The following is a 14,515-nucleotide window of genomic DNA, read 5'->3' as shown; positions in this document are numbered from 1 at the left end:
CACATACTAAGTCTATTCATGTTTACTTTCCACTGTAGGTGTTTAGATATAGGCTCACATACTAAGTCTATTCATGTTTACGTTCCACTGTAGGTGTTTAGATATAGGCTCACATACTAAGTCTATTCATGTTTACTTTCCACTAGGTGTTTAGATATAGGCTCACATACTAAGTCTTGTGGGAGGGCACATATGTTCAAAGGACTAGACGACTGCCATGCACTAGCGTGTGCGTATGTGTTTGTTTGTGTGTGCGAGTGTGCACATGTATGGTGCATTCGGAAAGTATTCAGACGCCTTGACTTTTTCCAAATGTTGAATCGTTACAGCCTTATTCTAAAATGGAGGAAATAGTTTTTTTCCCCCTCATCGATCTACACACAATACTCCGTAACGACAAAGCAAAGAAAGGTTTTTAGACATTTTAGCAAACTTATTCAATTTTTTTTTAAATGATATCACATTTACATAAGTAAATGTCTTCTTGGGTATGATGCTACAAGCTTGGCACACTTGTATTTGGGGAGTTTCTCCCATTCTTCTCTACAGATCTTCTCAAGCTCTGTCAGGTTGGATCGGGAGCATAGCTGCACTGCTACTTTCAGGTCTCTCCGGACATGTTCGATCGGGTTCAAGTCCGGGCTCTGGCTGGGACACTCAAGGACATTCAGAGACTTGTCTCGAAGCCATTCCTGCGTTGTCTTGGCTGTGTGGTTTGGATTATTGTCCTGTTGTAAGGTGAAACTTTGCCCCAGTCTGAGGTCCTGAGAGCTCTGGAGCAGGTTTTCATCAAGGACTTCTCTGTACTTTGCTCCATTCATCTTTCCCTCGATGCTGACTAGTCTCCCAGTCCCTGCTGCTGAAAAACATCACCACAGCATGATGCTGCCACCACCATGCTTCAATGTAGGGATGGTGCCAGGTTTCCTCCAGACGTGACGCTTGGCAGTCAGGCCAAAGAGTTCAATCTTGGTTTCATCAGACCAGAGAATCTTGTTTCTCATGGTCTGAGAGTCCATTAGGTGCCTTTTGGAAAACTCCAAGTGGGCTGTCATGTGCCATTTATTGAGGAGTGGCTTCCGTCTGGCCACTCTACCATAAAGGCCTGATTGGTGGTGCAGCAGAGATGGTTGTCCTTCTGGAAGATTCTCCACAGAGGAATTCTGGAGCTCTGTCAGAGTGACCATCGGGTTCTTGGTCATCTCCCTGACCAAGGCCCTTCTTCCCCCAATTGCTCAGTTTGGCCAGGCGGCCAGCTCTAGGAAGAGTCTTGGTTGTTCCAAACTTCTTCCATTTAAGAATGAGGGAGGCCACTGTGTTCTTGGGGACCTTCAATGCTGCAGACATTTATTATTTTTTGTACCCTTCCCCAGTTCTGTGTCTCGACACAATCCTGTCTCGGAGCTCTACAGACAATTCCTTCAACCTCATGGTTTGGTTTTTGCTCTGACATGCAATGTAAACTGTGGGACCTTTATATATACAGGTGTGTGCCTTTCTAAATCATGTCCAATCAATTGAATTTACAGCAGGTGGACTCCAAGTTGTAGAAACATCTCAAGGATGATCAATTTCAAGTATCATAGCAAAGGGTCTGAATACTTATGTAAATAAGGTATTTCTCTTTTAAATGTTAGAAATTTGCAAAACATTCTAAAAACTTGTTTTCACTTTGTCATTATGGGGTATTATGTGTAGATTAATGAAGAAAAACATTACATGTCATCCATTTTAGAATAAGGCTGTAACGCAACAAAATGTGGAAAAAGTCAAGGGGTCTGAATACTTTCCCAATGCCCTGTATATGTGTGTTTTGACCTACGAGTGAATGTGTATCTTGCGTAAACATTTGCTCTGCTGAGGCTTACCTTGTACAGCTGCCAGGTATGTGTGTGTACGTGTGTGTACGTGTGTGTGTACGTGTGTGTGTACGTGTGTGTACGTGTGTGTGTGTGTACACGTGTGTGTACGTGTACGTGTGTGTGTACGTGTGTGTACGTGTGTGTACGTGTGTGTACGTGTGTGTACGTGTGTGTGTGTACGTGTGTGTACGTGTGTGTGTGTGTGTGTGTGTGTGTGTGTACGTGTGTGTACGTGTGTGTGTGTGTGTACATGTGTGTACGTGTGTGTGTGTACGTGTGTGTGTACGTGTGTGTGTGTGTGTGTACATGTGTGTACGTGTGTGTACGTGTGTGTACGTGTGTACGTGTGTGTGTGTGTGTGTGTGTGTGTACGTGTGTGTGTGTGTGTGTACATGTGTGTACGTGTGTGTACGTGTACGTGTGTGTGTACGTGTGTGTGTGTACGTGTGTGTGTACGTGTGTGTGTGTGTGTGTGTACGTGTGTGTACGTGTGTGTGTACGTGTGTGTACGTGTGTGTGTGTACGTGTGTGTGTGTGTGTGTGTGTACGTGTGTGTGTGTACGTGTGTGTGTACGTGTGTGTGTGTGTGTGTGTGTGTGTACGTGTGTGTGTGTGTGTGTGTACGTGTGTGTGTGTGTGTGTGTGTGTGTACGTGTGTGTGTGTACGTGTGTGTGTGTACGTGTGTGTGTGTACGTGTGTGTGTACGTGTGTGTACGTGTGTGTGTGTACGTGTGTGTGTGTACGTGTGTGTGTGTACGTGTGTGTGTACGTGTGTGTGTGTGTACGTGTGTGTGTGTGTACGTGTGTGTGTACGTGTGTGTGTACGTGTGTGTGTACGTGTGTGTGTGTACGTGTGTGTACGTGTGTGTGTACGTGTGTGTGTACGTGTGTGTGTACGTGTGTGTACGTGTGTGTGTGTACGTGTGTGTGTGCGTGTGTGTGTGTGTGTACGTGTGTGTGTGTGTGTGTGTGTGTGTGTACGTGTGTGTGTGCGTGTGTGTGTGTACGTGTGTGTGTGTACGTGTGTGTGTGTACGTGTGTGTGTACGTGTGTGTGTACGTGTGTGTGTACGTGTGTGTGTGTACGTGTGTGTGTACGTGTGTGTGTACGTGTGTGTGTGTACGTGTGTGTGTGCGTGTGTGTGTACGTGTGTGTGTGTACGTGTGTGTGTGTGTACGTGTGTGTGTGCGTGTGTGTGTGTGTATGTGTGTGTGTGTACGTGTGTGTGTGTACGTGTGTGTGTGTGTGTGTGTGTGTGTGTACGTGTGTGTACGTGTGTGTACGTGTGTGTGTACGTGTGTGTGTACGTGTGTGTGTACGTGTGTGTGTACGTGTGTGTGTGTACGTGTGTGTGTGTACGTGTGTGTGTGCGTGTGTGTGTGTGTACGTGTGTGTGTGTACGTGTGTGTGTGTACGTGTGTGTGTACGTGTGTGTGTGTGTACGTGTGTACGTGTGTGTGTGTACGTGTGTGTGTACGTGTGTGTGTGCGTGTGTACGTGTGTGTGTACGTGTGTGTGTACGTGTGTGTGTGTACGTGTGTGTACGTGTGTGTACGTGTGTGTGTGTGTGTGTGTGTGTGTGTGTGTACCTCACCTTTCACTGCCGCCAGATATGCCTTCATCTCCCTCTGCAGCCGGGAGCCCTCCGTCTGTAGAGAGAACAGCAGACACATGCATGAGGGCTGAGTGTCACACACACACACACACACACACACACACACACACACACACACACACACACACACACACACACACACACACACACACACACACTTTACTGGAAGAACAGCTACGCACATGCATCACACAAGTTGTGTAACGAAACTAATGTTAACATCATGGAAAATGTCACACATCCTTCCAGAAGTAATAGGCTGTACCAAATGGCATCATAAATTTACTCCCAAGACTGATCTCAAACCAGTCGCAAAGAAAAGCAATCTTTCAGTTTGATTTAGCGTCAGGGGCTGAGGCTAAAAATCCATTTGTCTCAGAAAACAATAAGCCATCATTCTAGTTGTTTATTAATGTTTAGTTCTGTAAATGTATTTTAAAGGAGGTGCATAATGATTTTACCTCGCTGAACATTTTGGAAGAACTGATTGCAAACATTCCATTATGGCCATGGTAGGTAAGTAATTTTGCTGTAATTTTGGACAGGGGATGGCCAGTTGAGGGCTGCTCATGCCTACACACAAACATTTTGTCCATGGTCCTGAAATGACAGCACTGCTTGTACAATTGATGCAGTGCTATGGGAGTAAGGGGGTTAATTATATTTTATGAAGACAACAGTGGTCCCATAGCTTTTTTCTCATTCAGACTTTGCGTGGCATAGCATATCATCATGATTACATCAGTGGAACTGGAGGCTTGTAAATGGCATGTATTTCAGAAAGAGCTTGCTCTCATTTTCTGCAAATGTAATGTTATACAAACTTTGAACTTATGCTGGAACATGTGTCGGATATTGACAGGTTGGGATCGGGACCCTGTGGGTATACTCAGATACAGTAAGACATATTGAATCACTAGTCCTTGTAGTGTAGTAATATAACTTAATATGCATGTCATTTAGTTGTACAGTGCTTTTCAAGCCATCTTAGATTTGCCTGGGACTTACCATTATGACTTCTAGGTTATAGCTTTTCCTAGCTTTGCATGGCATTTAGGTTTGGCTATTACAATCCTTTAAATATTTGCATACTGTCACTGTATCACACATTTTGTGTGCTCTACATAGCTTTGAGTGCTATTAACCATACACTTTGGGGTTAAGACTTCAGCCTTCCTTGCTTTGCCATTTGTTCCCATTTGACACGTTGAATTTGTTTTCCCCTAGCTTTGAACCGTTCTCTGGTATCAGCCTCCCTTGTTGTAGCTCACCCTCGTATTTACCATATGAACCGTTCTCTGGTATCAGCCTCCCTTGTTGTAGCTCACCCTCGTATGTACCATATGAACCGTTCTCTGGTATCAGCCTCCCTTGTTGTAGCTCACCCTCGTATTTACCATATGAACCGTTCTCTGGTATCAGCCTCCCTTGTTGTAGCTCACCCTCGTATTTACCATATGAACCGTTCTCTGGTATCAGCCTCCCTTGTTGTAGCTCACCCTCGTATTTACCATATGAACCGTTCTCTGGTATCAGCCTCCCTTGTTGTAGCTCACCCTCGTATTTACCATATGAACCGTTCTCTGGTATCAGCCTCCCTTGTTGTAGCTCACCCTCGTATTTACCATATGAACCGTTCTGTATTGAAGTTGTTTTTCCCTAGCTTTGAACCGTTCTCTGGTATCAGCCTCCCTTGTTGTAGCTCACCCTCGTATTTACCATATGAACCATTCTGTATTGAATTTGTTTTCCCTAGCTTTGAACCGTTCTCTGGTATCAGCCTCCCTTGTTGTAGCTCACCCTCGTATTTACCATATGAACCGTTCTCTGGTATCAGCCTCCCTTGTTGTAGCTCACCCTCGTATTTACCATATGAACCGTTCTGTATTGAATTCACAGCTTTTCCAAGCTTTGCATGGTATTCCCCGTCTGACACATAATGCCAGGGCTGATTCATGATGCTTTTGCACAGCAGAGTGAATCAATCTCAGGCTACTGCGGGGGAGCTGGGAATTTAGCACCTAGTATCTCCCCTCTGGACTGCTGCCGCTTAATTTGCATACACACACAGATACAGTAGAGTGCAGAAGTAGGTAATCTTGCTATGCACACCCCAACACAGACAGACACACACAGACACACGTGTAACGGGGGTTAGTGTGCTGCTAACAGTTTAGCTTCCTCCACTGTTCAACTGACCCATACTGGGCTCGAACCAGTGATCCTCTGCTTCACAAAACAATGTGCAAACCAATTGAGCCATACAAAATGTACCTCTTGGATGACTCCATTAGCTAGCTGTGGAGTGAGCTTACGGTACATTCTTAACTCCATTACACATGCATAATAAATAAGATGTGATATATGCATGTGTGTGTGTACGCACACACACACACACACACACACACACACACACACACACACACACACACACACACACACACACACACACACACACACACACACACACAGTCTCTCTCTGAAAAACCCATCACAGCAACCTATGGATATTTACCATTCGGGTCTAAACTGACACAAATCAACCACTAAATGTCACTTTTGACTATGGCTGTATCAGCAGAGAGATACAGCTAAATTCTCCAGCTGCCATTTTGATCTACTGCTCAGGTCTACCAGTGTCATCAGTATTCGGAATTGCATCAGAATGCAACGAGCGCTACAATTTATCACAGTGGAGAGGAGGGACTGGGAGTGGACAGATGGATGGGACAGAGTTAAGGCATAGATAGGGACACCCCTCTAACGAATGATTAACATTAAATGTTCACAGGGAGAGATTTAAAAGAGGCAAATGTAGAGAGCGGAAATAGAGAGCAATGAGGGAGAGGAAAAGAGGGAAGAGCAAAAGGGAGGAGGAGAAAGGGGGAAAGAGTAAGGAAGGCCAGTTTACTACGTAAAACCACCCTGGTGTTTTAAGCACTCTAATCGGGATTATATAGGACAGGTGGGGAGACGGAGAGTGAGCTTTGTGATTTCAAAAAAGCTTTCGACTCGGTATGAGGGCCCGCTATACAAATTGATGGAGAGTGGTGTTGGGGGGAAAAACACAAGACATTATAAAATCCATGTACACAATTGGCAAAAAAACACACACATTTCTTTCCACGGGGCTGGTGGGGTGAGACAAGGATGCAGCTTAAGCCCCACCTTCTTCAACACATACAGTTGAAGTTGGAAGTTTACATACACCTTAGCCAAATACATTTAAACTCAGTTTCTCACAATTCCTGACATTTAATCCTCGTAAAAATTCTCTGTCTTAGGTCAGTTAGAATCACCACTTTATCTTATGAATGTGACATGTTAGAATAATAGTAGAGTGATTCATTTCAGCTTTTATTTCTACCCTCAATTAGTATTTGGTAGCATTACCTTTAAATTGTTTAATTTGAGTCAAACATTTCGGGTAGCCTTCCAAAAGCTTCCCACAATAAGTTTGGTGAATTTTGGCCCATTCCTCCCGACAGAGCTGTTGTAACTGAGTCAGGTTTGTAGGCCTCCTTGCACACACGCACTTTTTCAGTTCTGCCCACAAATTGTCTATAGGATTGAGGTCAGGTCTTTGTGATGGCCACTCCAATGCCTTGACTTTGTTGTCCTTAAGCCATTTTGCCACACCTTTGGAAGTATGACCATTTGGAAGACCAATTTGCGACCAAGCTTTCACTTCCTGACTAATGTCTTGAGATGTTGCTTCAATATATCCATATAATTTTCCCTCCCTCATGATGCCATCTATTTTGTGAAGTGCACCATTCCCTCCTCTGTCACACACTGACCATAGAGAGCATTTATGCTCTATGTTGGTTAGGTCGGGGTGTGATTAAAGGTGGGTTGTCTAGGTGAATTCTATTTATATTGTTGGCCTAGTATGGTTCCCAATCAGAGGCAGCTGTATATCATTGTCTCTTATTGGGGATCATATTTAGGTAGCCATTTCCCCATTGTGATTTGTGGGATCTTGACTATGTTTGAACTTGCACAGTTGGTGGCTGACTAAATACTTTTTTTGCCCCACTGTAGGACTCGTTTTACTGTGGATATAGATACCTTTGTACATGTTTCCTCCAGCATCTTCACAAGGTCCTTTGCTGCTGTTCTATTAGCCTATCAATTAGCCTATCAGAAGCTTCTAAAACCATGATATCGTTTTCTGGAATTTTCCAAGCTGTTTAAAGGCACAGTCAACTTAGTGTATGTAAACTTCTGACCCACTGGAATGATGATACAGTGAAATAATCTGTCTGTCACGCCTTGGTCTTAGTATTTTGTGTTTTCTTTAATTATTTGTTCAGGCCAGGGTGTGACATGGGGTTATTGTATTGTCTTATTGGGGTTTTTGTAGGCATTGGGATTGTGGTTGATTAGGGGTGTGTCTAGTATAGGCTTGGCTGCCTGAGGCGGTTCTCAATCAGAGTCAGGTGATTCTTGTTGTCTCTGATTGGGAACCGTATTTAGGTAGCCTGGGTTTCACTGTGTATTTCGTGGGTGATTGTTCCTGTCTCTGTGTAGTTTCACCAGATAGGCTGTAATTAGGTTTCACGTTCCGTTTGTTGTTTTTGTATTTGTATAGTTATTTCATGTGTCACTTTTTCCAATAAAGTCATGAGTAACCACTACGCTGCATTTCGGTCCGACTCTCTTTCGACAAACGAAGAACGCCGTTACACTGTCTATAAACAATTGTTGGAAAAATGGCAAGTCCTAACCGACTTGCCAAAACTATAGTTCGTTAACAAGGCATTTGTGGAGTGGTTAAAAAACTAGTTTTAATGACTCCAACCTAAGTGTATGTAAACTTCCGACATCAACTGTATAAGAACGAATTGGCGAGGGCACTAGAACAGTCTGCACCCGGTCTCACCCTACTTGAATCTGAAGTCAAATGTCTACTGTTTGCTGATGATCTGGTGCTTCTGTCACCACCCAAGGAGGGCCTACAGCAGCACCTAGATCTTCTTCACAGATTCTGTCAGACCTGGGCCCTGACAGTAAATCTCAGTATGACAAAAATAATGGTGTTCCAAAAAAGGTTCAGTTGCCAGGACCAAAAGTACAAATTCCATCTAGACACCGTTGCCCTAGAGCACACAAAAAAACGATACATACCTCGGCCAAAACATCAGCGCCACAGGTAACTTCCACAAAGCTGTGAACAATCTGAGCGACAAGGTAAGAAGGGCCTTCTATGCCATTAAAGGGAACATAGAATTCCACATACCACATCTGGCTAAAAATACTTGAATCAGTTATAGAACCCATCCGCTCACCAACCAAGAATTCACAAAATGGGACAAACACCAAATTGAGACTCTGATTGCAGAATTCTGAAAAAATATCCTCTGTGTGCAACGTAAAACACCAAATAATGCATGCAGAGCAGAATTAGGCCAGTATCCGCTAATTATCAAAATCCAGAAAAGAGCCGTTAAATTCTACAACCACCTAAAAGGAAGCGATTCCCAAACCTTCCACAAGAAAGCCATCACCTACAGAGAAATAAACCTGGAAAATAGTCCCCTAAGCAAGCTGGTCCTGGGGCTCTATTCACAAACAGACCAGCAACATAATTAGTCCCAACCATATCATGAGAAAACAAAAAGATAATTACTTGACACATTGGAAAGAATTTACAAAAAAGCAGAGCAAACTAGAATGCTATTTGTCCCTAAACAGAGAGTACACAGTGGCAGAATACCTGACCATCGTGACTGACCCAAATTGAAGGAAATCTTTGACTATGTACAGACTCAGTAAGCATAGCATTGCTATTGATAAAGGCCGCCACACACACTGCCACAAAATGAGGTCTGGTGATTTCACCAACAGAAATTCATGCCATGTCTTGAACGTGTGTGTGTGTGTGTGTGTGTGTGTGTGTGTGTGTGTGTGTGTGTGTGTGTGTGTGTGTGTGTGTGTGTGTGTGTGTGTGTCTGTAATGAGCTGGCAGTAGTGTGTGCATGTGGGAGCAAGCCTTTCACACTACTCATGTCACACAATAGGATTGCAGCAGTAATCTAGACCATATTAATTGATTTTAATTGACTCAATACTTCTTCTGTTTTATCTGCTTGCATGTTTCACTGTGTACAGGCTTTGCAATGTCTGTTGTACATTGTGATATTTCTCTGTTTTCTTGGGCATAAAGCGATTTGAACGGTTATATGCTATAGAAATAAAGTTATAATTGTTATTGTGTTATAATAATATATCAATACCTTAATGATATTATAGTAATATGATAAATTGATTACGTGAACCTAATCCAAAGCAACAGAGTTAAAATGTACTCCGTTGCTATTCAAATCAAATCACATTTTAATGGTCAAGTGCACATATTTTGCAGATGTTATCACAGGTGCAAAGAAATGCTTATGTTTCTATCTCCAACAGTGTAGTAATACCTAACAGTACAAAACAATACACACAAATTCCCCCAAATTTGATTAACAATGTTGCATTAGTAAGTAAGCCCTGTCCAAGCCAAATGGCCCATAGGGCAGGAGTTTATCTCCTGTTTCTGCAGCGTGAGGCAGCTATGTCCTGGACAGGAGGACACTAGTCTGTCGCAAGGCCTTACCCCAAATCTATATGTCCTTAAAGGACATTTAGTCCCATCAGAAAGTATTCATACCCCTTAACTTATTCCACATTCAAAATAGATGAAATATATCATCAAAAAGAAAGGATGACCAAGGCACTCTTCATATAATTAGTGAAAATGCCTTTATTAGTTTGTTCAATAGAAACAACGTTTTTTTTAAAAACCGACTCGTTTCGGCTGCAGGGCCTTCGTCAGGGAGTACAATGTCCTCTTTTTAACAGCTTTTCCAATTAGCCCTAATTTGAAGAGGGAGTGGTTACAAAATTGATTGGACACGCCTAGTAAACAATACGATACACATTAAAAAGTGAAATACTGTAGCTATGTTATCAAAAAAATTAAACTCCAAGCTAGAAGTAACAGAGGTAGTTCCATCCTTAAATATGACTGGGAGAAGCGTCAAGAATAAAAAAAGAATGATATTCCATAGTACACTAGAACACAGCAAAACAACAGTCTAGGCAATGAAGATACCCCATGACAAGCAACTACACCAGGCACTACACCTTAAATGGTTAAACCAACCAAACTGCTTCCCTGCAAACAAGCCACTAAATACCCTATTTACAAACTACAGGCCACTAAATACCCTGGTTTAAATGAAGATATGGATTTACAAACTTACCCTGGTTTAAATGAAGATATGGATTTACAAACTACAGGATCTGGTTTAAATGAAGTATTAAATACCCTGGTTTAAATGAAGATATGGATTTACAAACTACAGGCCACTAAATACCCTGGTTTAAATGAAGATATGGATTTACAAACTACAGGCCACTAAGTACCCTGGTTTAAATAAAGATATGGATTTACAAACTACCCTGGTTTAAATGAAGGTATGGATTTACAAACTACAGGCCACTAAGTACCCTGGTTTAAATGAAGATATGGATTTACAAACACAGGCCACTAAGTACCCTGGTTTAAATGAAGATATGGATTTACAAACTACAGTACCCTGGTTTTAGATATGGATTTACAAACTACAGGCCACTAAGTACCCTGGTTTAAATGAAGATATGGATTTACAAACTACAGTACCCTGGTTTAAATGAAGATATGGATTTACAAACTACAGGCCACTAAGTACCCTGGTTTAAATGAAGATATGGATTTACAAACTACAGGCCACTAAGTACCCTGGTTTAAATGAAGATATGGATTTACAAACTACAGGCCACTAAGTACCCTGTTTAAATGAAGATATGGATTTACAAACTACAGGCCACTAAGTACCCTGGTTTAAATGAAGATATGGATTTACAAACTACAGGCCACTAAGTACCCTGGTTTAGATATGGATTTACAAACTACAGGCCACTAAGTACCCTGGTTTAAATGATTTAAAGATAAATGGATTTACAAACTACAGGCCACTAAACGGATTTACAAACTACAGGCCACTAAGTACCCTGGTTTAAATGAAGATATGGATTTACAAACTACAGGCCACTAAGTACCCTGGTTTAAATGAAGATATGGATTTACAAACTACAGGCCACTAAATACCCTGGTTTAAATGAAGATATGGATTTACAAACTTGAAGATAATTTACAAACTACAGGCCACTAAGTACCCTGGTTAAATGAAGATATGGATTTAAATACCCTGGTTTAAATGGATATGGATTTACAAACTACAGGCCACTAAGTACCCTGGTTTAAATGAAGATATGGATTTACAAACTACAGGCCACTAAGTACCCTGGTTTAAATGAAGATATGGATTTACAAACTACAGGCCACTAAGTACCCTGGTTTAAATGAAGATATGGATTTACAAACTGGTTTAAATGGAGATATGGATTTACAAACTACAGGCCACTAAGTACCCTGGTTTAAATGAAGATATGGATTTACAAACTACAGGCCACTAAGTACCCTGGTTTAAATGAAGATATGGATTTACAAACTACAGGCCACTAAATACCCTGGTTTAAATGAAGATAAGGATTTCTCACACTTCCTGTAGGGTCGTGATGGGTCCATTTGCTGTCACCTAGTGGACATTTTGCTCAATTGCCCTCAGCTATGTTTAGACTGTTGTTGTTCATGCTTTGCTGTGTTCTAGTGTAGTATTGCTTACTAGGTGTGTCCAATCAATTTTGTGACCACTCCCTCTTCCAATTAGGGCTAATTGGAAAAGCTGTTCAAAAGAGGACATTGTATTCCTTTTTTTTTGACGAAGGCCCTGCAGCCGAAACGCGTCAGTTTAAAAAAAACTGTTTATATTGAACGTGCCATACTAATAAAGGCATTTATATAAAGCAAAGCAGTGTGACAAAAACAACAACACAGAGTTACACATGGGGTAAACAAACTTACAGTCAATAACACAATAGAAAAATATATGTACAGTGTGCGCAAATGTAGCAAGATTAGGGAAGTAAGGAAATAAATAGGCCACAGTGGATTACGATTTAGCATTAACACTGGAGTGATCGATGTGCAGACGATGAATGTGCAAGTAGAGATACTGGGGTGTAAAAGAGCAATAATAAATAACAATATGGGGATGAGGTAGTTGGGTGTGCTATTTACAGATGGGCTGTGTACAGGTACAGTGATCGGTAAGATACTCTGACAGCTGATGCTTAAAGATATATCTCCTTCTCTAAGTCTCCAGCTTCAGTGATTTTTTGCAATTCGTTCCAGTCATTGGCTGCAGAGAACTGGAAGGAAAGGCAGCTAAAAGAGGTGTTGGCTTTGGGGATGACCAGTGAAATATACCAGCTGAAGCGTGTGCTACGGGTGGGTGTTACTGTGGTGATCAGTGAGCTGAGATAAGACCTAGCAAAGAGTTATAGATGACTTGGGGCCAGTGGGTTTGGCAACGAGTATGTAGCGAGGGCCAGCCAACGAGAGCATACAGGTCGCAGTGGTGGGTAGTATTATGGGGCTTTGGTGACAAAGCGGATGGCACTGTGATAGACTACATCCAATTTGTTGAGTAGGGTATTGGAGGCTATTTTGTAAATGACATCGCCGAAGTCAAGCATCAGTAGGATAGTCAGTTTTACGAGGGTATGTTTGGCAGCACGAGTGAAGGATGCCTTGTTGTAAAATAGGAAGCTGATTCTAGATTTAATTTTGGATTGGAGATGCTTAATGTGAGTCTGGAAGGAGAGTTTACAGTCTAACCAGATACCTAGGTATTTGTAGTTGTCCTCATATTCTAAGTCAGAACCGTCCAGAGTAGTGATGCTAGTCGGGCGACTGGGTGCGGGCAGCAATCGGTTCAAGAGCATGCATTTAGTTTTACTAGCATTTAAGAGCAGTTGGAGGCCACGGAGGGAGTTTTGTATGGCATTGAAGCTTGTTTGGAGGTTTGTTAACGCAGTGTCCAAAGGGCCAGATGTATACAGAATGGTGTCATCTGCGTAGAGGTGGATTAGAGAATCACCAGCAGCAAGAGCGACATCATTGATGTAAACAGAGAAAAGAGTTGGCTTCGAAATGGTCGGTGATCTGTTTGTTAACTTGGCTTTCGAATATTTTAGAAAAGCCAAGGCAGGATGGATATAGATCTTTAACAGTTTGGGTCTAGTGTGTCTCCGCATTTTGAAGAGGGGGATGACCACGGTAGCTTTCCAATCTTTGGGGGATCTCAGAGGTTGCAACAAATTCGGCGGATCATTTTACAAAGAGGTTCCAGATTGTCTAGCCCTGCTGCTTTGTAGGGATCAAGATTTTAGCGCTCTTTCAGAACATGTGGGTGAAGGAGAAGCGGGGGGGACTTGGGCAAGTATCTGCGGGGGGTGCAGATCTGTTGGTCGGGGTAGCGGTAGCCAGGTGGAAAGCATGGCCAGCGGTAGTAAAATGCCTTATCGATCATCATAGATTTATTGGTGGTGACAGTGTTTCCTAGCCTCAGTGCAGTGGGCAGCTGGGAGGAGGTGCTCTTATTCTCCACGGACTTTACAGTGTTTCCTAGTCTCAGTGCAGTGAGCAGCTGGGAGAAGGTGGTCTTATTCTCCATGGACTTTACAGTGTTTCCTAGTCAGTGCAGTGAGCAGCTGGGAGAAGGTGGTCTTATTCTCCACGGACTTTACAGTGTTTCCTAGCCTCAGTGCAGTGAGCAGCTGGGAGAAGGTGGTCTTATTCTCCACGGACTTTACAGTGTTTCCTAGCCTCAGTGCAGTGGGCAGCTGGGAGGAGGTGGTCTTATTCTCCACGGACTTTACAGTGTTTCCTAGCCTCAGTGCAGTGGGCAGCTGGGAGGAGGTGGTCTTATTCTCCACGGACTTTACAGTGTTTCCTAGTCTCAGTGCAGTGGGCAGCTGGGAGAAGGTGGTCTTATTCTCCATGGACTTTACAGTGTTTCCTAGCCTCAGTGCAGTGAGCAGCTGGGAGAAGGTGGTCTTATTCTCCACGGACTTTACAGTGTTTCCTAGCCTCAGTGCAGTGAG

General features: G+C 42.7%; 1 protein-coding gene across 7 annotated transcripts in view; it reads right to left on the bottom strand.

Moving 5' to 3' along the window:
* Window positions 1–14,515, bottom strand: part of amph (amphiphysin) — a 144,721-nt gene that overhangs the window by 92,713 nt on the left and 37,493 nt on the right. For all 7 annotated transcript variants that reach the window (XM_052477317.1, XM_052477318.1, XM_052477319.1 and 4 more), the window contains exon 3: window positions 3,458–3,512. In XM_052477317.1, coding sequence (XP_052333277.1) covers window positions 3,458–3,512 — 55 coding nt within the window. The remainder of the gene's footprint in view (window positions 1–3,457; window positions 3,513–14,515) is intronic.

The sequence above is a fragment of the Oncorhynchus keta genome, chromosome 23, assembly GCF_023373465.1.
Source record: "Oncorhynchus keta strain PuntledgeMale-10-30-2019 chromosome 23, Oket_V2, whole genome shotgun sequence".
Taxonomy (NCBI): domain Eukaryota; kingdom Metazoa; phylum Chordata; class Actinopteri; order Salmoniformes; family Salmonidae; genus Oncorhynchus; species Oncorhynchus keta.
This window is presented reverse-complemented; position numbering and strand designations above follow the sequence as displayed.